General features: G+C 26.5%; 3 protein-coding genes across 4 annotated transcripts; 1 reads left to right on the top strand and 2 right to left on the bottom strand.

Moving 5' to 3' along the window:
- Positions 1-5,376: 5,376 nt before the first annotated feature.
- Positions 5,377-8,277, bottom strand: LOC134829675 (serine/arginine-rich splicing factor 2). 2 transcript variants are annotated; one of them, XM_063842885.1, is made up of 4 exons: positions 8,136-8,277; positions 7,507-7,950; positions 6,674-6,840; positions 5,377-5,784 (listed from the first exon to the last, which is right to left on the bottom strand). In XM_063842885.1, exons 2-3 carry the CDS (start codon positions 7,872-7,874, stop codon positions 6,708-6,710), a joined length of 501 nt encoding a protein of 166 aa, XP_063698955.1. In that variant the 5' UTR covers positions 7,875-7,950; positions 8,136-8,277; the 3' UTR covers positions 5,377-5,784; positions 6,674-6,707. The 2 variants fall into 2 exon arrangements, with proteins under 2 accessions (XP_063698955.1, XP_063698956.1); XM_063842886.1 differs by lacking the exon at positions 5,377-5,784 and adding an exon at positions 5,846-6,462.
- Positions 8,278-10,041: 1,764 nt separating this feature from the next.
- LOC134829207 (eukaryotic peptide chain release factor GTP-binding subunit ERF3A) lies at positions 10,042-13,869 on the top strand. The gene is made up of 10 exons (XM_063842205.1): positions 10,042-10,483; positions 10,854-10,909; positions 11,050-11,179; positions 11,274-11,420; positions 11,944-12,292; positions 12,796-13,069; positions 13,131-13,217; positions 13,281-13,457; positions 13,531-13,699; positions 13,763-13,869. Exons 1-10 carry the CDS (start codon positions 10,180-10,182, stop codon positions 13,804-13,806), a joined length of 1,737 nt encoding a protein of 578 aa, XP_063698275.1. The 5' UTR covers positions 10,042-10,179; the 3' UTR covers positions 13,807-13,869.
- Positions 13,870-15,769: 1,900 nt separating this feature from the next.
- LOC134831353 (ATP-sensitive inward rectifier potassium channel 1-like) lies at positions 15,770-19,778 on the bottom strand. The gene is made up of 4 exons (XM_063845070.1): positions 19,606-19,778; positions 19,489-19,545; positions 16,953-17,163; positions 15,770-16,897 (listed from the first exon to the last, which is right to left on the bottom strand). The coding sequence occupies exons 1-4, from the start codon at positions 19,720-19,722 to the stop codon at positions 15,954-15,956; spliced, it is 1,329 nt and encodes a 442-aa protein (XP_063701140.1). The 5' UTR covers positions 19,723-19,778; the 3' UTR covers positions 15,770-15,953.
- Positions 19,779-19,996: the final 218 nt, after the last annotated feature.

The raw sequence follows: 19,996 nt of genomic DNA, 5'->3' as shown, positions 1-19,996 counted from the left end.
AGACAAAGATGGACCACTCGTTTTCATTGACACTGGTTTAGATGTCGACATTGGAAAAACTGATGACTCAATCGATGCCAAATTTCTCCAAATGAATGTAAATATTGGTGATAACGCAGGAGAAAATAATCCATTAGGAGGATTCGTCGAGCTCGAAATTAATGTTGATTTAAAAGAAATTTTAAATAGCGAAGATCAAAATTGCGCGTGTTAAACGTTTCACCTGTACAAAGTTTCTTGTCATTTTTTTGAACAAAAAATTACTTTTTATTTACTTTTCTTTGTCAATAATAATTTCTGGACAATAAAGTTGCTGGACAGGCACTGAGCTCGGTTTATGAAAAAAAAGAAATTATAAGCATAACTTAAAAAATGTGCTATTATGTGAATTTTGAAAAACGAGTCTTTCCTTTACAAATGATGAAAAATATCAAATTTTTACTTAAAATAATTTAACTGAATTCATATTTTTTTTTTAATTTTTTTGTTATTTTTTCTCATTTCCATTAAATGTTTCACATTATTTTAGACCTCAAAAAGTAAGGAGGTTGCTTAAAATTCTATCAAATGCATTGGAAACAAATTAAATTAGCTTTTTTTTTATCTTTTTAAATTCTGTCTCATTCAAGATCTTCTGGATGAAACTCGATTTCCATTTGTTCAAATATTTTTAACTTCAACTGGATAAAAATTTGTCAAAGGGCTCTAATTTATCATTTTTAATCATTTTATAACTCAAAACTGCCAAAAAATTGAAACTAAAAAAAAATTTTTTCTTTGACACAGTTTTGATTTGAAAACTAAATCAAGAGCAAAACTGTGTCAAAAACTATGTCAAAAACTGTGTCAAAGCAATTTTTGACAAATCTTGCTCCAAATGGATAAAAATTTGTCAGAGAGCTCTAATTTATCATTTTTAATCATTTTATAACTCAAAACTGCCAAAAAATTGAAACTAAAAAAAAAATTTTTCTTTGACACAGTTTTGATTTGAAAACTAAATCAAGAGCAAAACTGTGTCAAAAACTATGTCAAAAACTGTGTCAAAGCAATTTTTGTCAAATCTTGCTCCAAATGGATAAAAATTTGTCAAAGGGCTCTAATTTTTAAATTTTAATCATTTTATAACTCAAAACTGCCAAAAAATTGAAACTAAAAAAAAATTTTTTCTTTGACACAGTTTTGATTTGAAAACTAAATCAAGAGCAAAACTGTGTCAAAAACTATGTCAAAAACTGTGTCAAAGCCATTTTTGTCAAATCTTGCTCTAAATGGATAAAAATATGTCAGAGGGACTCTAATTTATCATTTTTAATCATTTTATGACTCAAAACTGCCAAAAAATTGAAACTAAAAAAATTTTTTTTCTTTGACACAGTTTTGATTTGAAAACTAAATCAAGAGCAAAACTGTGTCAAAAACTATGTCAAAAACTGTGTCAAAGCAATTTTTGACAAATCTTGCTCCAAATGGATAAAAATTTGTCAGAGAGCTCTAATTTATCATTTTTAATCATTTTATAACTCAAAACTGCCAAAAAATTGAAACTAAAAAAAAAATTTTTCTTTGACACAGTTTTGATTTGAAAACTAAATCAAGAGCAAAACTGTGTCAAAAACTATGTCAAAAACTGTGTCAAAGCAATTTTTGTCAAATCTTGCTCCAAATGGATAAAAATTTGTCAAAGGGCTCTAATTTTTAATTTTTAATCATTTTATAACTCAAAACTGCCAAAAAATTGAAACTAAAAAAAAAATTTTTCTTTGACATAGTTTTGTTTTGAAAACTAAATCAAGAGCAAAACTGTGTCAAAAACTATGTCAAAAACTGTGTCAAAGCAATTTTTGACAAATCTTGCTCCAAATGGATAAAAATTTGTCAGAGAGCTCTAATTTATCATTTTTAATCATTTTATAACTTAAAACTGAAAAAAAATTGAAACTGAAAAAAATTTTTTTCTTTGACACAGTTTTGATTTGAAAACTAAATCAAGAGCAAAACTGTGTCAAAAACTATGTCAAAAACTGTGTCAAAGCAATTTTTGACAAATCTTGCTCCAAATGGATAAAAATTTGTCAGAGAGCTCTAATTTATCATTTTTAATCATTTTATAACTCAAAACTGCCAAAAAATTGAAACTAAAAAAAAATTTTTTCTTTGACACAGTTTTGATTTGAAAACTAAATCAAGAGCAAAACTGTGTCAAAAACTATGTCAAAAACTGTGTCAAAGCAATTTTTGTCAAATCTTGCTCTAAATGGATAAAAATATGTCAGAGGGCTCTAATTTATCATTTTTAATCATTTTATAACTCAAAACTTCCAAAAAATTGAAACTAAAAAAAAATTTTTTCTTTGACACAGTTTTGATTTGAAAACTAAATCAAGAGCAAAACTGTGTCAAAAACTGTGTCAAAAACTGTGTCAAAGCAATTTTTGTCAAATGTTGCTCCAAATGGATAAAAATTTGTCAGAGAGCTCTAATTTATCATTTTTAATCATTTTATAACTCAAAACTGCCAAAAAATTGAAACTGAAAAAAAATTTTTTCTTTGACACAGTTTTGATTTGAAAACTAAATCAAGAGCAAAAAAAAACTATGTCAAAAACTGTGTCAAAGCAATTTTTGTCATCTTTTTAAAAATTTGTCATTTTTATCATTTTTACATTTTAAAACTCAAAACTGCCAAAAAATTGAAACTGAAAAAAAATTTTTTCTTTGAAACAGTTTTGATTTGAAAACTAAATCAAGAGCAAAACTGTGTCAAAAACTATGTCAAAAACTGTGTCAAAGCAATTTTTGTCAAATCTTGCTCCAAATGGATAAAAATTTGTCAAAGGGCTCTAATTTATCATTTTTAATCATTTTGCAACTCAAAACTGCCAAAAAATTGAATGTGTCAAAAAAAAATGAAAAAAATTTTTTTTCTTTGACACAGTTTTGATTTGAAAACTAAATCAAGAGCAAAACTGTGTCAAAAACTATGTCAAAAACTGTGTCAAAGCAATTTTTGTCAAATCTTGCTCTAAATGGATAAAAATATGTCAGAGGGCTTTAATTTATCATTTTTAATCATTTTCTAACTCAAAACTGCCAAAAAATTGAAACTGAAAAAAAATTTTTTCTTTGACATAGTTTTGTTTTGAAAACTAAATCAAGAGCAAAAAAACTGTGTCAAAGCCATTTTTGTCAAATCTTGCTCCAAATGGATAAAAATATGTCAGAGGGCTCTAATTTATCATTTTTAATCATTTTGCAACTCAAAACTGCAAAAAAATTGAAACTGAAAAAAAAATTTTTTCTTTGACATAGTTTTGTTTTAAAAACTAAATCAAGAGCAAAAAAACTGTGTCAAAAACTGTGTCAAAGCTTTTTTTGTCAAATCTTGCTCCAAATGGATAAAAATTTGTCAGAGGGCTCTAATTTATCATTTTTAATCATTTTACAACTCAAAACTGCCAAAAAATTGAAACTGAAAAAAAAATTTTTTTCTTTGACATAGTTTTGTTTTGAAAACTAAATCAAGAGCAAAAAAACTGTGTCAAAAACTGTGTCAAAAACTGTGTCAAAGCCATTTTTGTCAAATCTTGCTCCAAATGGATGAAAATTTGTCAGAGGGCTCTAATTTATCATTTTTAATCATTTTATAACTCAAAACTGCCAAAAAATTGAAACTGAAAAAAAAATTTTTCTTTGACATAGTTTTGTTTTAAAAACTAAATCAAGAGCAAAAAAACTGTGTCAAAAACTGTGTCAAAGCTTTTTTTGTCAAATCTTGCTCCAAATGGATAAAAATTTGTCAGAGACTCTAATTTATCATTTTTAATCATTTTATAACTCAAAACTGCCAAAAAATTGAAACTGAAAAAAAAATTTTTCTTTGACATAGTTTTGTTTTAAAAACTAAATCAAGAGCAAAAAAACTGTGTCAAAGCAATTTTTGTCAAATCTTGCTCCAAATGGATAAAAATTTATCAGAAGGCTCTAATTTATCATTTTTAATCATTTTGCAACTCAAAACTGCCAAAAAATTGAAACTGAAAAAAAAATTTTTCTTTGACATAGTTTTGTTTTAAAAACTAAATCAAGAGCAAAAAAACTGTGTCAAAAACTGTGTCAAAGCAATTTTTGTCAAATCTTGCTCCAAATGGATGAAAATTTGTCAGAGGGCTCTAATTTATCATTTTTAATCATTTTACAACTCAAAACTGCCAGAAAATTGAAACTGAAAAAAAAATTTTCCTTTGACATAGTTTTGTTTTGAAAACTAAATCAAGAGCAAAAAAACTGTGTCAAAAACTGTGTCAAAGCTTTTTTTATCAAATCTTGCTCCAAATGGATGAAAATTTGTCAGAGGGCTCTAATTTATCATTTTTAATCATTTTCTAACTCAAAACTGCCAAAAAATTGAAACTGAAATTATTAATTGAAATTAAAAATTTAATTTATTTTTTAAACGATATTTTTTGTTTTTATTGAATGTTTAAGCTGATAAAATATTCGAAAAATTTTTTATATTTATTTTTGCAAATTTTTTATTGTAAATATTTTGTTCAATACAAATAATATTTATTCGCATCTGTTTCAAGTTTGATTCACCCCTTTTTGCGCGTGTACATCGTTACACTTGTTCAAAGTTTCTTGACATTTTTTTAAACAAAAAATTACTCTTTTATTTACTTTTCTTTGTCAATAACGATTTCTGGACAATAAATTTGGGCGTTGAACTTTAAAAAAAAAAAATTTTTAAATTTAAAATTTTTACTTAAAATAAAAGTGATGGTAATTTTTTTTAAACCTAGAGGATTTAAATTTCAAATATTTTTTTTCTCATATTTTCATTAAAATTACTTGTTTCAAAGATACTGGGCATGATAGAGGCATGATTTGGCAACGATTTTGGCAACCACTTCAGTGGCAAAATCTGATTTGAAGTTCGCAGAAAAAGCATTTTTTCCCCCTTTTTTTTTATTAAAAACAAGAATATTTTACATCAATTTGACCTGTCACTTATGGCTTACGGAGACAATCTGAAAAAAAATCTTAAATAAGATTTTGATAAATATCGATTTTATTTTTTTATATATTTAAAGCAACTTTGATTTATTTTAAGAATAAATTATTTTTTCATTTTTTATTTGTTTTTTTTTTATTTAATGTTTTTTTTTTAAATATTTATTTAATATTATTTTAAAATAATTTTTTAATATTTTTTTAAATATTTAAAAAAAATATTTTTTTTAATATATTTTTTTGAGAATTTTTGTTGTGCAGTTTGAAGCCTTTACATTTTTTTAAACTTAATTAAAAAAAAAAAATAAAATAAAACACATTTTTTTTTGTTACTTTAATCTTTATTTTGAAACGACCTCCATAAGAGTAGGAAGCAACTTGTTAATTGTTTATTATTAATTTATGAAATATTATTCACCAAGAATTATCGGATTTTTTTTTTTCTTATAAATGATTACAATTAATTGTTAAATGTCTATAAATGTTGTATGTGTGTGTGTGTCTTGTATTAACGATTGTAATAAAAGTGTCTATTTCCTTGGATGATTGTTTAACTTACCATATTTTTCGTTTTTTAACCTGATTTTAATATATTTAATTATTGTTTGGAACTGTCTTGATTTGTTTTTCAGTGTGAATTATTTTTTTTTTTAGACTTTTATTTCTTATTGACGACGGAGTGATTTTTTTTTGTTAAAATACTTTTAAATTTTCTTAAGATTGTTGCGACGTGAGTCGTGTTTAATGTTTATTTAATTTTTAAATGTTCATCTGAAAAATAGAAAATAAATTAGTAAAATCGCAAAAAAGGGAAAAAAATTAAGAAAAAATGTTAAAAAGTGAAAATTTTTAATTTTTTTTTTTGTCAATTCAGCATAAATTTTGGCTGGACTGCAATTTCTGGACCCTACAGGCACTGATTCGAGACTGGCGGTTAGTATAAAGCTGGAAATGCGTGCGACGGGCGGGCGAGCGGCGTAACACACACGAACACTCGGAAAATTTACTTGCGGAAAAAAGTTAACTATAATTTTACGCTTTTCGGAAAAACTCGACGGATTCTGGATCGGTCTGCAATGCTCGTACACAAAACACGTTTAACTAAAACGAAAATATTTTAACTCTGAAAACAAGAGAAGAAGAAGAAGAAGAATAAAGAAAAAACAGCAACTGCATATTTTCTCTCCGCATATTTTTTCAGCAAAAGTTTTCCGCCTGGAACGACGCCAGCATGTGTTAATTTCTCATTTTTCTCTTTCTCTCTCTCGAATTTTTCTCGCCTACTCAGCTACACACCCCCGGGTTTCCTAACAACGGAATATTAGTACGCCGCATTTTTTTAAGCTTTTCGTTCTGGTTCAGCACAGGATAAAATTTTAGAGATTTTCTAAGATTTTTGTCTTTTTTTTTGTGACACAGCACAGACACTGCTAACAAACTGCACTGAACCTGTATTGGTGAGGATATGAGGAAAAAAGTTTTTCAGTACATTTGTTAAATGTTTTGCTTTGTTACAAAAAATTTAGTAGTAGAAATTGAGTTGAGGAGTGTTTAGAGTGCCTTTTTTAATTTTTATTGTTATTTTTTGCCAGTCAATGATTTTTTTTTGTTTTTTTACGCACACATGGAAGGATGACTTCACGAGATGATGAAAACTTACCTGGATAAAATTTCATTGCATGCTTGTCAAGTGTTTAGTCGCGACTGTCACTGCGGGATCCAGCACGTGGACTAGCTGATCGGGAGGCTGGTGTTCGGCTGCGTGATTTGGAAACGGCGCTGCGACTGCGAGATCTGGAACGGGAATACGAACGACGACGACGTTCACTGAAAAATAAAAAAAAAAAATAATATTATTAATTTTTTCTGAGATTTAAAAAAAAAAATAAAATTTTTTTTTATGATAAAAAAATTAAATTAAATTATTTTTTTAATTATTTTTTTAAAAGTCCATTTATATTTTTAAAGAAATTTTTTTTTGTAAATTTAATTAAAAATTATTGTCAAAATTTTTCGTAAAATTATTTTTTTTTGCCAAAATGTAATTTTTAAAATTTTAAAAAATACAGAAGTCTTCTAAATATTAAATATAAATAAATTAAAAAAAAAAAATTTAAAATATTTTCTGCATTTATAAATTAAAAATAATTTTTTCGTGAAAAAAATTATCTTAAAAAGATAATATCTTATGAATTTGTAATTTTTTAAAAATTTTATTTAATTTTTATTATTTAAAAAAGAACCTTAAAAATCTTAAATTTTTGTCAAAAATTGAATTATTTTAATTAAAGTGAAATTTCAACAAATTTTTAATAAAATTCTAAATTAAATTTTTTTTTTAATTAAAAAAAATAAATTTAAACGATCGTTTTTGATAAAAAATTAAAATTTAATTTAAATTAAAAACAAGAAAAAATTGTAAAATTTTAATTTAAAAAATCAAATTTCAGTTCTAAAAAAATAATTTTTTGAATTTTTCTTGCAAAATCTTACCGTGATCGTGATCTGTAACGACCTCCGCCTCCGCGCCTATCATCACGTCGTCCGCCGCCTCGTCCTCGTTGTGGGCTCGTTGGTCTGCCGTAACGTGCCATCTGCACACGCAACTCTCTGCCATCCAACATGCGACCATCCATTGCCTCGAGCGCGTCTTCCGCATCGCGTTTGTCGTAGAACCGCACAAAGGCAAAGCCACGACTTTCGCGCGTATGCCGATCACGTGGGATGTAAATGTCACCAACTTCGCCGCATCTCTCGAAGACACGGCGCAAATCCTCGGGCGTCGTGCGATACGTCAAGTTGTCGACCTTGAGTGAGATCATCCCATCAATTTTTGGTGGGGCTCGTCGACCATACGACATGTTATCCAGGGTAAAGCCGCTTTTCTTACAATCACGTCTCAAATGAAAAGAGTTGTCTGTGATGACAACTTTTACGCTGCAAACAGAAAAAAAAACAAAATAAAATTAAAATGATAAATTTCACAACGACGCACTAATTTTTTTTTTTGGTAGCCATTTTTGCATGGTAAAATTTTTCTCACGAATTTGATGAAATTCGCATCGGTTTGGGCACGAATTTCAGCGAATCCGAAAGTTTTTGAAGAAAAACGAGACACTTACCGAATATTTTACAGGAAAAAGGAGTAAAAATATAGAGAAAAATTGATTCGATTTCAGAATTCACACTAAAAATCGAGCGTGAATTAAAAATCGCCCTTGTCTTAAAACCGCTCACGGTTCGTGGCTATGAGGCAGTGACGTACCTCGTGTTTTTTCAACATGGGTCAATACCTAAAAATCGCCCTTGTTTTAAAAATTAATAAATTTTTGACAGTTTTATTTAAAAAAAAAAATTATAAAATTAAATTTTAAATTTAAAAAAACATTTATCATCCTATTGAAAGTTTAAAAAATTTCTAGATTTTTTTAAAATTATGAATTAAGGCCGCTCCAAATAAAACTCAATAATTTTGTCCAAAATTTTTGAAATAAAAATGGGGGGGGGCAAAAAAAATAAAAAATTTTGAAATACTTTTTTTCATACAAAATGTCAAATTTTTTAAAAATTTTCGTCCGTAATCAAAATTATTATTGTTTTGAGTTTTTTACATTGATATTTGTGTATAAAAAATTGATTTAAAAATAATTTAATTAAAATTGAAAAAATTAATATCATAAAAATAACTGTCAAAATATTTTTTGAAAAAAAAATTCAATAATTTTCATGAAAATTATTTTTTAAGAAAAATTTTATGTCGAAATATGATTTTGAATACAAAAACTACTAAAAATTGAAAAATTTTCTTGAAAGTTTTATGAAAAATTATGGAAATACACCAAAAATTGGTAATTTTTGATGAAATTTTTAACTTTTTTTTATTTTGCCCCATTCGATTTTCGAATTTAAAATGGGGTATCGGACAAAACTATTAAGTTTCATTTGGAGCGGCCTAAATTAATATTAATTCAATTATATTTAATTTCTTAAATTAAGAATTCATGCTTTAAAAATATTTTACAGTAAAAACTTATTTTTTTTTTAAAACTGAAATAAATCTTTCATTCAAATAATTTCGCATGATTCGAGTTGTTTTTGCGGACCTCACGGAAATTTTTTCAACAATATTATGGCATTTACTGTTTTTCCGGTTTGTGAAGAGATACCTCTAAATTTTCAAGAATTTTTGCATTAAAAAACAACATTTTTCATAAATTTTCTTCTCTAAAAATATTTTCAAAAAAATTGTTTTTCAAAATTTTTTGACAGTTATTTTATGAAATTTTTTGTTTAAATTTTTAACTTGAAATATTCTGAAATTAATTTAAAATTATCAAATCTCACTGTAAAAATCATATAAACTACTAAAATACTCATTAATGACCAAAAATTATTTAAATTTTGTCGCTTTGTATGAAAAAGTATTTCAAATCCACTGTTTAAATTGTTTTTTAAATTTTCTCCCTTTGGGACAAAAATTTAAAAAATTATTTTTTTTTTATAATTTGAATTATTTTTATGATTATATTTATTTTAAATCATAGAAAAAATAAATAATTATAAAATAAAAATTTTAATTAAGGGGCCCACAACTTTAATTCCGCCCCTTTTTCGTCGCTTACCTTTAACTTGAACCGCTTAAGCCAACAAATGTCACAGCAAAATTCCACAATTGCGGCTCAAAAAGGTAAATTTTTAATTTTTTAACAATTTTTCGCTTTTATAAATTAGAAATTGAATTTCAAGTACTTTTGAAGTTAATAAATTACCTTTAAAAACTTTTGAAAAAGATTTTTTTCAAAATTAAATTTATTTGAAGTTGTTTTCTTGTAAATTAATGAGTCACCGATTTTTTGTAATTTTTGCGAATTTTTCGTCAATTTTTGGGTTATAAATATTTTTTAAAAATAGATTTAGAAAAAAATTAAGTAAATTAATTGAAATAAAAATAAATCAAGCGAATTAAAGCAGAAAAATAAAATTTTTAGTGCAAAAAGTGACAGATGACGTTTCGGAAGCGAGGTCGCTATTGCGGATCGTCACCAAAAACGTGCAAGAAATCTTTTTTGTACAGGCAAAAAAGCAGCGAGCAAATTTTAAGTAGTTTTTCTATAGTTTAAAGTAAATTTTCACCGCTAGATTGTAACACAGAGACAAAAAGGAATCATGGCTCAAGACAATGACGCCGAAATTAGCACGAAATTCTCGACATTAAACGTAAATGCAATGGAATTTGTGCCTGGTGTTGGTTTTACGTCTATTAGTGCTCCATCACAGCAGTCAACCACACTGGCAGCCGTCGTCGTGCAGCAGCAGCAGCAGCAACAACAACAGGAACAGCAAGAAATGATGAATTCACAACCTCCGCCACCGAATCCGGATCCCGTAATACAGCCGCCGACGTCGCTGCCGCTCCAAGAAAAGGTCACAGATGAGTTTAATTCGCTGGAGAGAAGGGAAACCATGAACGGTAATGGCAGTCGAGTTATTTTTTTTTTGTAAATGTACATTTTGCCACATACAGGCAACGTCATCCATTCCATTTCTTTCACGCGCCGCTATATAGAATCACTTGCGTGTCGTCGTCGTCGTCGTCGCTGTGCCGTGTGTGTAGATATATATCACAAATGTGTATTTATATTGCACACGACTACACAAAAAATTAAAACACATACGACGACGACTGAAATGTGAATGAATGAAAAATGTGTGAAAACATATTGCAATATGTGCGAAATGTTGCAGACACTAATTTGTCTGCCAGCAACGACCTGCGAAAAATCCGACACCGGATGAGACGCAATTCCACAAAAATCACTCAACTTTCCTCTCTTTCGCAGATAACGAGCCCGTGGATAGTTGGGACGACGAAACACTTATCACGCCCGACGATGAGGTGAGTACGTGTCTTGTGTGTGCGACTTGCGTGCGTAAGTATGAGTGTGTGACGGCAACACAGCAAAAAAATGTGAAATTTCTTTCGGTGATGACCTCAATTCCTCATGAACTCACGGAAAACCTTCTCTTTTTGCGCAGGAAATGGACGTCGATGGCGAGGACGATGACGAAATCGGGATTCCCAAGGCTTCCAAGAAGAAAGTTGTCAAGGCGGAGGACACAAAGAGCAAAAAGGAGCACGTTAATGTCGTGTTTATTGGACATGTTGGTAAGTTTCCTGACTTCCGAGCGAAGGTCTCGAAATTAGCGAGACACGAAAAAATTCGGTGCGACATGAAATTAATTGCAATTTTTATTTATAGACGCAGGAAAATCAACAATTGGCGGACAAATTATGTCATTGACCGGCATGGTTGACAAACGAACGCTAGAAAAGTACGAGCGGGAGGCACGTGAAAAGTCGCGTGAAAGTTGGTATCTCTCATGGGCTTTGGACACAAATCAAGAAGGTGAGTTTTAATTTTTTTTTGCAAGTGAAATAATGAAAAATATTTTTTTTATTAATTTTTTTCTCAAAAAATTCGTTTTTTTTATTTAAATTTAATTTTTTTTGTAAATTTTAACAAAATTGATTTTTAAAAAAATTTCAAAGTAAAAAATTTCTTAAAATTACTATAAAACTTGGTAAAAAAAATAAAAATTTTGTTCAAATTTTGTCATTTTTTACGCTTTCGACTAAATTTCATTATTTTATAATAAAATTTTTTTTTTATTTAAAATTTTAATTTTAAAAATATTTATAAAATAAATAAATTTAAAAAAATCGTCAACAAAATGTAAGAAAACCATTTAAAAAATATTGTCAAAATTCAAAATTATTTATAAACATTAATTTTTATATTTTTTTTCGTTTAAAAATTTTATTAAAAATCAAAAAATATAAAATTTTCTTTTTAAATAATGTGATTTTTTTACAATTTCCTATTTTTCCTTCAAAAAAATTAATTAAAATATTTTTTAATTATTTTTCAGAACGTGACAAAGGCAAAACCGTCGAAGTGGGACGCGCCTATTTCGAAACTGAGAAGAAACACTTTACAATTCTCGATGCACCGGGTCATAAAAGTTTTGTGCCTAACATGATTGGAGGCGCGGCGCAAGCGGATTTGGCAGTGCTCGTTATCTCGGCACGCAAAGGTGAATTTGAGACGGGCTTCGATCGGGGCGGACAAACGCGGGAACATGCAATGTTGGCAAAAACGGCAGGCGTCAAGCATCTCGTAGTACTTGTGAATAAAATGGATGATCCGACGGTGAACTGGGACGTGGCGCGATACAACGAGTGCAAGGACAAGATTTTACCATACCTCAAAAAATTAGGGTGAGAATTTTTTAATTAATTTATGGACAGAAAAGTCAACCAAAAATTTCTTATTATTTTTTAATTAAATTTAATTTTTTATTTTCTTCAAATTTGTTTTTATCCAACCTCTAAAATTTAAAAAAAAAAATTCAATAATTTCAAATAATTAAAAAACATAAATTTTCTATTTTTTTTTTTTATTTTTGAACAATTTTGTTGATTTAATTTGTTTTTTTTTTTTATTTTTTTAAGGCAAAAAAAATCTAATAGCCAATCAAATTTTCTAAAAATGTTTTTGTCGATGAAAAATTATAAAAAGTCATTTTTTTACAAAATAAAAAAAAAAATAATACTTTCTACTATCTTCAAAGTTAATTTTTTTTTTTATTTTTTTAAAATATTTATTTTTTTTATTTTTTGAAAAAATTATTTTTTCATTTCAAAAGACAAAAGCTAAAAAAAAATTTTTTTTTTTTTTAAAATCGAAAAAATATTCAAATAATTTTTTTTTCTTCTTCCAGATTTAATCCAGCAAAGGATTTAACATTTATGCCTGTCTCAGGAATCACGGGGCAAGGTATCAAGGAACCAATTGATCAATCCACGTGTCCGTGGTATTCGGGACCAGCCTTTATCCCGTTCATCGACGACTTGCCATCGATGGATCGCAATACCGACGGACCATTCATAATGCCAATTGTCGACAAGTACAAGGACATGGGAACAGTTGTCATGGGAAAAGTTGAATCGGGTGTAGCTAAAAAGGGATACAATTTGCTTGTAATGCCCAACAAGGTAAAAAATTTAATTTTTCCTCCAAAAAATAAATAAAAATAATTTTTATATCTGATTTTAGACTCAAGTAAGTGTTGATCAACTATGGTCGGATGATGTGGAAGTTACATCAATTGGTCCAGGAGAGAATGTAAAAATCAAACTAAAGGTAAAAAAAAATAATTTTTCCATTAAAAAAATTTCTGAAAAATATTTTTTTAATTTTTTTTAGGGAATCGAGGAAGAAGACGTTTCTCCCGGTTTCGTGTTATGCGATGCCTCTAATCCAATTAGAACTGGTAAAGTGTTTGATGCCCAAGTAGTTATTCTAGAACATAAATCAATTATATGTGCCGGGTACTCGGCTGTCATGCACATCCATTGCGCCGCTGAAGAAATTACCGTAAAGGTGAGACAAATTTTTTAAAATTTTTCTAAAAAATCAAAAAAAAAAAATTAATCGAAAAAAAATTTTTTTTCAGACTCTTATTTGTTTAGTAGATAAAAAAACAGGTGAAAAGTCCAAGACTCGACCTCGATTTGTGAAACAAGATCAAGTGGCAATCATGCGAATTGAGTGCTCTGGATTAATCTGCCTTGAATCATTCAAATTGTTCCCACAAATGGGTCGATTTACGCTAAGAGACGAGAGTAAGATATTTTTTTTTTCTCGAAAAAAAATTTTTTTTTCTAATTTTTAATTTTTTTTTGTAGATAAGACAATTGCAATCGGTAAAGTACTCAAAGTGGTGGAGTAAATGAATTGCTTTAATAATTATAAAATATAAATATACAAGAAAACAAAAAAAAACAAGTAAAAACAGCAACGCTACAATAATGTATGATATACAAATGAAAAGAAAAAAAATATTTAAAAAAATTTTAATTTTAACATTTATAGCAAAGAAAAAAAATCCTAAAAAAGCATTATTACCCCTGAATACGTGAGCAACATAACAAATTTCCCCGAAAAATAATTCAAAAAAATCAACACACACATTTAATACATAAACAAACACACACACACAGACTACTACTGTACTACTAGATTGATGAAACAAACAAAAAAAGCTACTATTAATTATTATTATCATTATTATAATAGAAAAAAATTGCATATTTTTAATGAAAAGAATAAAAAAGTTTAAATGTTTTCTCTTCTTCATACAATTTTTAATTAAATTTCTTTTAATTTTTTAGAAAATAAAAAAAAAATCTGTTAAAAAACTTTTAAAAAAAATTCTTAGAGCTTGTCACAATTTTTCCAACACATAAATACGTACATACACAAACATAAAAAAATATCTAACAAAAAAAACACATTTAATCGACACGAGCCTTTTTAATTAGTCAGGAATAGAAGTTACGAACAAATTTAATTGGAAATCGCATTTTTCATCTCTTTTTAAACTTTAAATTAGATTTTTTCGAGAATATAGTTAATAAACGCGCGTCGCAGAAGAAGAGAGATAAAATTTTTAGACAGATTTAAATTTAAAAAATAAAAAAAACAAAAAAAGCAACAACAACAATTGATTGTTAAATATAAATAAAAATAATAAAGTTTCTTAGGTTTTTTATGATGAAATAATATTAAAACACACAAAAAAAGATCAATGAGAAATGACGAACTTTTTGGTATTTTTTGAATGAAATTTTTATAAAAAAATATATTTTAATAAAAAAAAAAATAATTTTTTATTTATTTTTAAATTTTTTAAAGAATAGATTTTAATAAAAAAATAATTTTTAATTTATTTTTAAATTTTAAAAATGATTAATTTTTTATAAAAATATATTTTGATAAAAAATTATTTTTTTTCATTTATTTTTTATTTTTTTAAAAGTCAATCTAATTAAAATAAATAAATTTTTCAAACAAATTTTTACTTTTTTTTTAAATAAAAATTTTAATTAAAATAAAATTAATTATTCAAATTAAAAAAAATCCTATCAAAAAATTTTTATTTAATATAATTTTCGAGAATAATTATTTAATAAATAATTAAATATTGTTTTTTAAATTTTATATAAATTTTTAATATTTATTTTTTTCATAAATTTTTAATTAAATAATTATTTTTAAAAAATATAAAATTATTATTAAAAATTTAAAAATAATTTATAAACAAATTATTAGTTTAACTTTAATTTTTTTTATTAATTTTTTTTATTCAAAATTTAAATCATCAAAAAAATACAAAATTTAAAAAAATATTTTTATTAATTTAAATCTTAAATAATATTTTTAATTTTTCTTGAAAAAATACCAAAATCTTTCGACATCACCTCAAATAGATAATAATAAATTTAAAAAAGTAACGATAACGTAAATAACAAGTAAGACAAAGAAAAATCCTCTTCAAAAAAAAAAAAGAAACGCTTTTACTACTAAATATAAAGATTTATAATTTTCTGCATAGGTCGAACCTAGACAAAGAGATCAGATAACAAAAAAAAAATATCCCGAGGATACTCCGTATATAAATCCGTCTTTTTATCGTTCTTGACTATTTATTACATTGTAAAAATATTTCTCTTGACAAATTATTTTTTTTTTATTTAAACTTTTCACAAAAAAATATTTAAAAAAAATTTATGACAAAAAAAAAAAGAAAAATCGTTGAAACAAATGTTGCTTATTTTTTTATTGAAAATAATTTTTACCTTCACAAAAAAAAAAATGAAGAAGAAGAAAATAAAATTGCTAATTGTTTCCTTTTTTGATTTTTAAAAATTAACAACATTTTTTTTGTATGTAATATTTGTTTTGTATTTTATATAATTATATTAGTTATTGAAGAAAAAGTTAATAAGAATGCATATTTACGCAGTAAAAAAAAAAGAAAACAGAGAAAAAACGTGAAAAGAGAATCAAATAAATTCATTATTATTAAAAAAAAATTTAATCGTAATCGAGTTCCATCGTTTGAAGGCTTGGTTGATATTTTCTCAGGCGTCGCGAATTTTCCTTCGCTGCGATAATTCGTTCTCGTTCGATGTCCGTCAAACTTTTCGTCTTGTAATGATATCGATCGACCGTTTCGTCACTTCCTTGGTAATTTTGGACGACACTTGTGGTCCTCGTAATGCGTCGATTCATCTCGAATCGCGTTTCTTCCAAATCTTCCAAGTCATCGTCGTCCTCCTCGTCATCCGAAAAGTCCTTTTGATTGTCTTTTATTTCAAAATTTCGCAATGCCGCCAATTCTCGCGTGTAATTCATATCTTTTTCCAGCTCATCGAGGCGTTTGGCACTGCAAAGCGGCATTTCAACGGGCACCGTTTCGTCAAATCTCTCGTAATCCGCGACATATTCGTCGAATTCGTGATCGTAGTCGATGATATTCGTGAAACGCTGACCCCAGAGAATTTCCGAAGACAAATATGAAGTTCTTGCTTGAACCGTTTGGCCCGTTTTACGTGAGTCACCGGTGAGAGAAACGCAAATTTCGAATGAGGAGTTCAGAAGACTTTTTGCTGAATAATGGTAAAGTGGGCTTTTTCGATCGATAAAGTGACAAACGGTTTCGGGCCACAAAAGGAAGAGTTTTCCGTTCGATACGAGTTTTAAACGTGCCTGACATTGTCCCAAAGATTCGCCTTCGAGAGATACTTTTTCGCGAAAAATAAATGCTTTTACTTTGGTTTTGATGCCGTGATGCTGCCGATGATCGACGAGACGAAAAATGAGACATAATTTACCGTCGCGTTGACAAATTACGGCATTTTTGCTGAAACGAGCTGCTTTTGTGTTTTTCGTGGGACGAATCATTTTTTGGTAAAAAATTCCAACCATGCATCCGTCGAGCAGGACGCCAGTTACGAGTTGAACGATCAAGAGAAAAACTAAAAAATAATTTTTTTTAATAAGAAAAATTATTTTAAAATTTTGAAAAATTACTGGCTTCATGACATTCCTCGTTCGGATAATGCTCTCCGTAACCAGTTGAGACTTGCGATTCCATGCTTAACATGAAAACTCCGTGAAAAGTATCGCCGCCAGTTAAACAAGCTTCTCTGCCGTCGTGTAATCGCTCGCCGGTAATTTCATCGAATTCCATGTCGTTGTGCGCCCAAGCAATTAAGTACCAGAGAACAGCGAAAAATGTCCACTTTTGAAAAATTAAATAAAGGTAAGTTATAATTTTTGTGATATTAATATTTTTTAATTAATTTTTATTTTATTTTTTTAATTATTTTCAATTCATTTTTTTTTTATAAATATTTTTTAATTTTGAACTTTTTTTAAATTTAATTAATTTTTAATTTTAAATATTTTTATTATTTATTAAATTATTTTTTATAAAAATGAAAATTAATTTTTTTTTAAAAAAATTTTTTGCGCAAAATGTCATGAAAAAAGTTTTAAAATACTTTTTTATAATTTTATTATTTTTAAAATTATTTTTTTTGTCATGTTTTTATTCATGAAATTTTCTCAGCTTTGCATTGGTGCAAGCGGTTTCGTCGGGCTTAGCCGTTTTTGCAAATTTAAATTTTTATTAAAAATTTCATTTTAAAAATTTTTTTCACCAATTTTGAAAAAAAAATTTTATTCGGTTTAAGCCGTTCTTATTTTTTTTTATTAAATCATTTCGAATTTTACCCATTTATGAAAATTAGGTTAATTAAAAAAAACTCGGTTGGCTCAAAACGGCTTTTTTTTTAATTTTTTAAAAATTTTTTAGTTTTGAAAATTGAAAAATTTAAAAATATTTTTTTGCAAGAAAAATTAAAATTTTGTGCAAATTGGATTTATGACATTTTGCACAAAATTTTGCGCAAAAACCCATTCAGTGAAACTTTTGCGCAAAATTTTGAAAAAGAAAATTTTTCATAAAATTTTGCAAAAGCGTTTGCTGTATGGGCCCAATCTTTTTTTTTATATTTAATTTATTTATTAAGGCGAATAAATTTAATATTAAATTTTTTAAATTTAAATTAAATAATAATTTTATTTAAACTCGTTAAACGTTGATTCTCAACATATTTAATTTTAGAAACATTTTAAAATTTGAATTTATATTTTTTCAAATATTAATTAAAAATTGCACAATGCGTAATAAAAAAATTTCTTTAATAATTTTAAATTTTTCATGATTTTTTAAATAAAAAAAAATTCCAAAATATGTCAAAAATTTTTGTATTTTATATTTAATTTTTATTTTTTAATTTTTTCGACAAAATAAATGCAAATTAATTAATTTAAATATTTTTAAATTTTAAATATATTTTTTATTTATAAAATTTTTAAAATAAAAAAATTATTAATTAAAAAAATTAAAAAAATTTTCAATTTATTTCAAAAATTCTTAATATAAAAAAAATATTTAAAAATGTTTAAAAATTAATAGTTTTATTTTAATTCAATATCAAGAAAATTAAAATTAATATTTTTTTAAATAATAATTAAAAATAGCTCAATTCTTAATTAAATTTTAATTTTTTAACAAGTACTTAAGAGGGATTTTGCGATCAGACTACCAATTTTTAATGGATGCGGCACAAGCCATCTCAGATTCAAATTTAACTAATTTCATTCGATTCCCCATCCTCGAAAATGGTTAAATCCATTTTTCCCGGAATTTTAGCTCGAACGGTTCGCCCGTGAGAGCCCTTCAAAGTTAGGGGTCTCATGAGTGCCCCGAAAGTCCTTTTTGGCTAAAAGTCATGGAAGTTTCAGGGTTAGAGACCTGAAATTTGGCATGAAAGTGTAGTTTCACAAGCGAAAAAAAGCGTAAGAGAGTGTATTTTTCGATCAAAAATTATAAAAATTATTATTTTCATCAAAGGAATATTTTATTTCAAATTTTTACAAAATCCTTCAAAATTTCAGGCCTGGCCGAAGTAAATATAAAAAAAATATTTAAAAAAAGTTAATATATTTAGAAAGTTCAATTTTTTTATTAATTCAAAACATGACCGGGTAGGTCTGAGGCTCTGAAAAGTGCTCTTTAAAAAACGGAAAATCGCCAGTTTTCCCGAAAATTAAAAATAATATTTTTTTTAATAATAATTAAAAATAGCCCAATTCGTAATTAAATTTTAATTTTATAAAAATTAAACGAGAAGTAATTTAAATAAAAAAATATTGGATATTACACGTACCTTCTCAATTTTTAGGCATTTTTGAATAATTTTTAATAAAAAATTATTAATTAATTTAAGAATACTTTTAATTTTTTTCTTGTATCAAATTTAAATAAATAAAGAATAAAATTAAATAATTTATATATTTTAATATTAATTTTTGATTTTTATTTTTTTAATATAATATTTTATTTTTATATTTAATTCATATTTATTATTGTTTTATTATATTTTTTTAAATAAATTTATTTACAAATACTTGATAATTTTCTGTGCATTTTTAAATTTTTATTTTTTTTTTTATAAAATCACTTTTTATCTTCAAATCTAAATAATAGTATACCTACACTCGCAAAGTATGCGGAAACAAAGATAAACATCGTCTTAAGCCATGACATCTCAATCTGAACAAAAAAATCTCACAAAATAAACAAGAAACTTAATTTTCATCAAATATTTTCTACCAAAGTATGCACAAAATCCTTCAGAAATTTCAGTGACCTGTTCGGCACTTTTCTTTCTCTCACGTTGCGTAATCCAGATTTAAGCAAAATTCGCGATTTTTCGTCATTTTCAGACATGACCTTCTCACTGTTTTAGGCACAGTTTAAGAAAAAATCACAAAAAATATTTTTTTCTAAAGATAAAAATTTGATAAAAACGATAAAAAAAAAACAAAGTTGATGCACAGAACGCCCGCTCAAGACTAATTAGTGCGGTTTCAAGCGAGAGAGTCTGGATTAAATTACATGTGAGATGAATAGATACAGCTGAGTGAGTCTTAATCTTATCTAATTAATCAGAGTTTCAGAAGATTTCCGAGAGAAATTCGACGGTGTATGGTTCGTAGGTAAT

Source organism: Culicoides brevitarsis, chromosome 2, assembly GCF_036172545.1.
Source record: "Culicoides brevitarsis isolate CSIRO-B50_1 chromosome 2, AGI_CSIRO_Cbre_v1, whole genome shotgun sequence".
Lineage (NCBI taxonomy): Eukaryota > Metazoa > Arthropoda > Insecta > Diptera > Ceratopogonidae > Culicoides > Culicoides brevitarsis.
This window is presented reverse-complemented; position numbering and strand designations above follow the sequence as displayed.

Excerpts from the sequence above, each read along its gene's own strand:
- LOC134831353 (XM_063845070.1), bottom strand. The coding sequence starts at position 19,722 with ATGTCTGAAAATGACGAAAAATCGCGAATTTTGCTTAAATCTGGATTA. Across the intron at positions 19,546-19,605 it reads AGGATTTTGTGCATACTTTG|ATTGAGATGTCATGGCTTAA; the intron begins GTAGAAAATATT and ends TTTTTTGTTCAG. Across the intron at positions 17,164-19,488 it reads TTTCCGCATACTTTGCGAGT|TGGACATTTTTCGCTGTTCT; the intron begins GTAGGTATACTA and ends ATTTTTCAAAAG.
- LOC134829207 (XM_063842205.1), top strand. The coding sequence starts at position 10,180 with ATGGCTCAAGACAATGACGCCGAAATTAGCACGAAATTCTCGACATTA. Across the intron at positions 13,070-13,130 it reads TGCTTGTAATGCCCAACAAG|ACTCAAGTAAGTGTTGATCA; the intron begins GTAAAAAATTTA and ends ATCTGATTTTAG. Across the intron at positions 13,700-13,762 it reads ATTTACGCTAAGAGACGAGA|ATAAGACAATTGCAATCGGT; the intron begins GTAAGATATTTT and ends TTTTTTTTGTAG.
- LOC134829675 (XM_063842885.1), bottom strand. The coding sequence starts at position 7,874 with ATGTCGTATGGTCGACGAGCCCCACCAAAAATTGATGGGATGATCTCA. Across the intron at positions 6,841-7,506 it reads CGTTACAGATCACGATCACG|TGAACGTCGTCGTCGTTCGT; the intron begins GTAAGATTTTGC and ends TTTATTTTTCAG.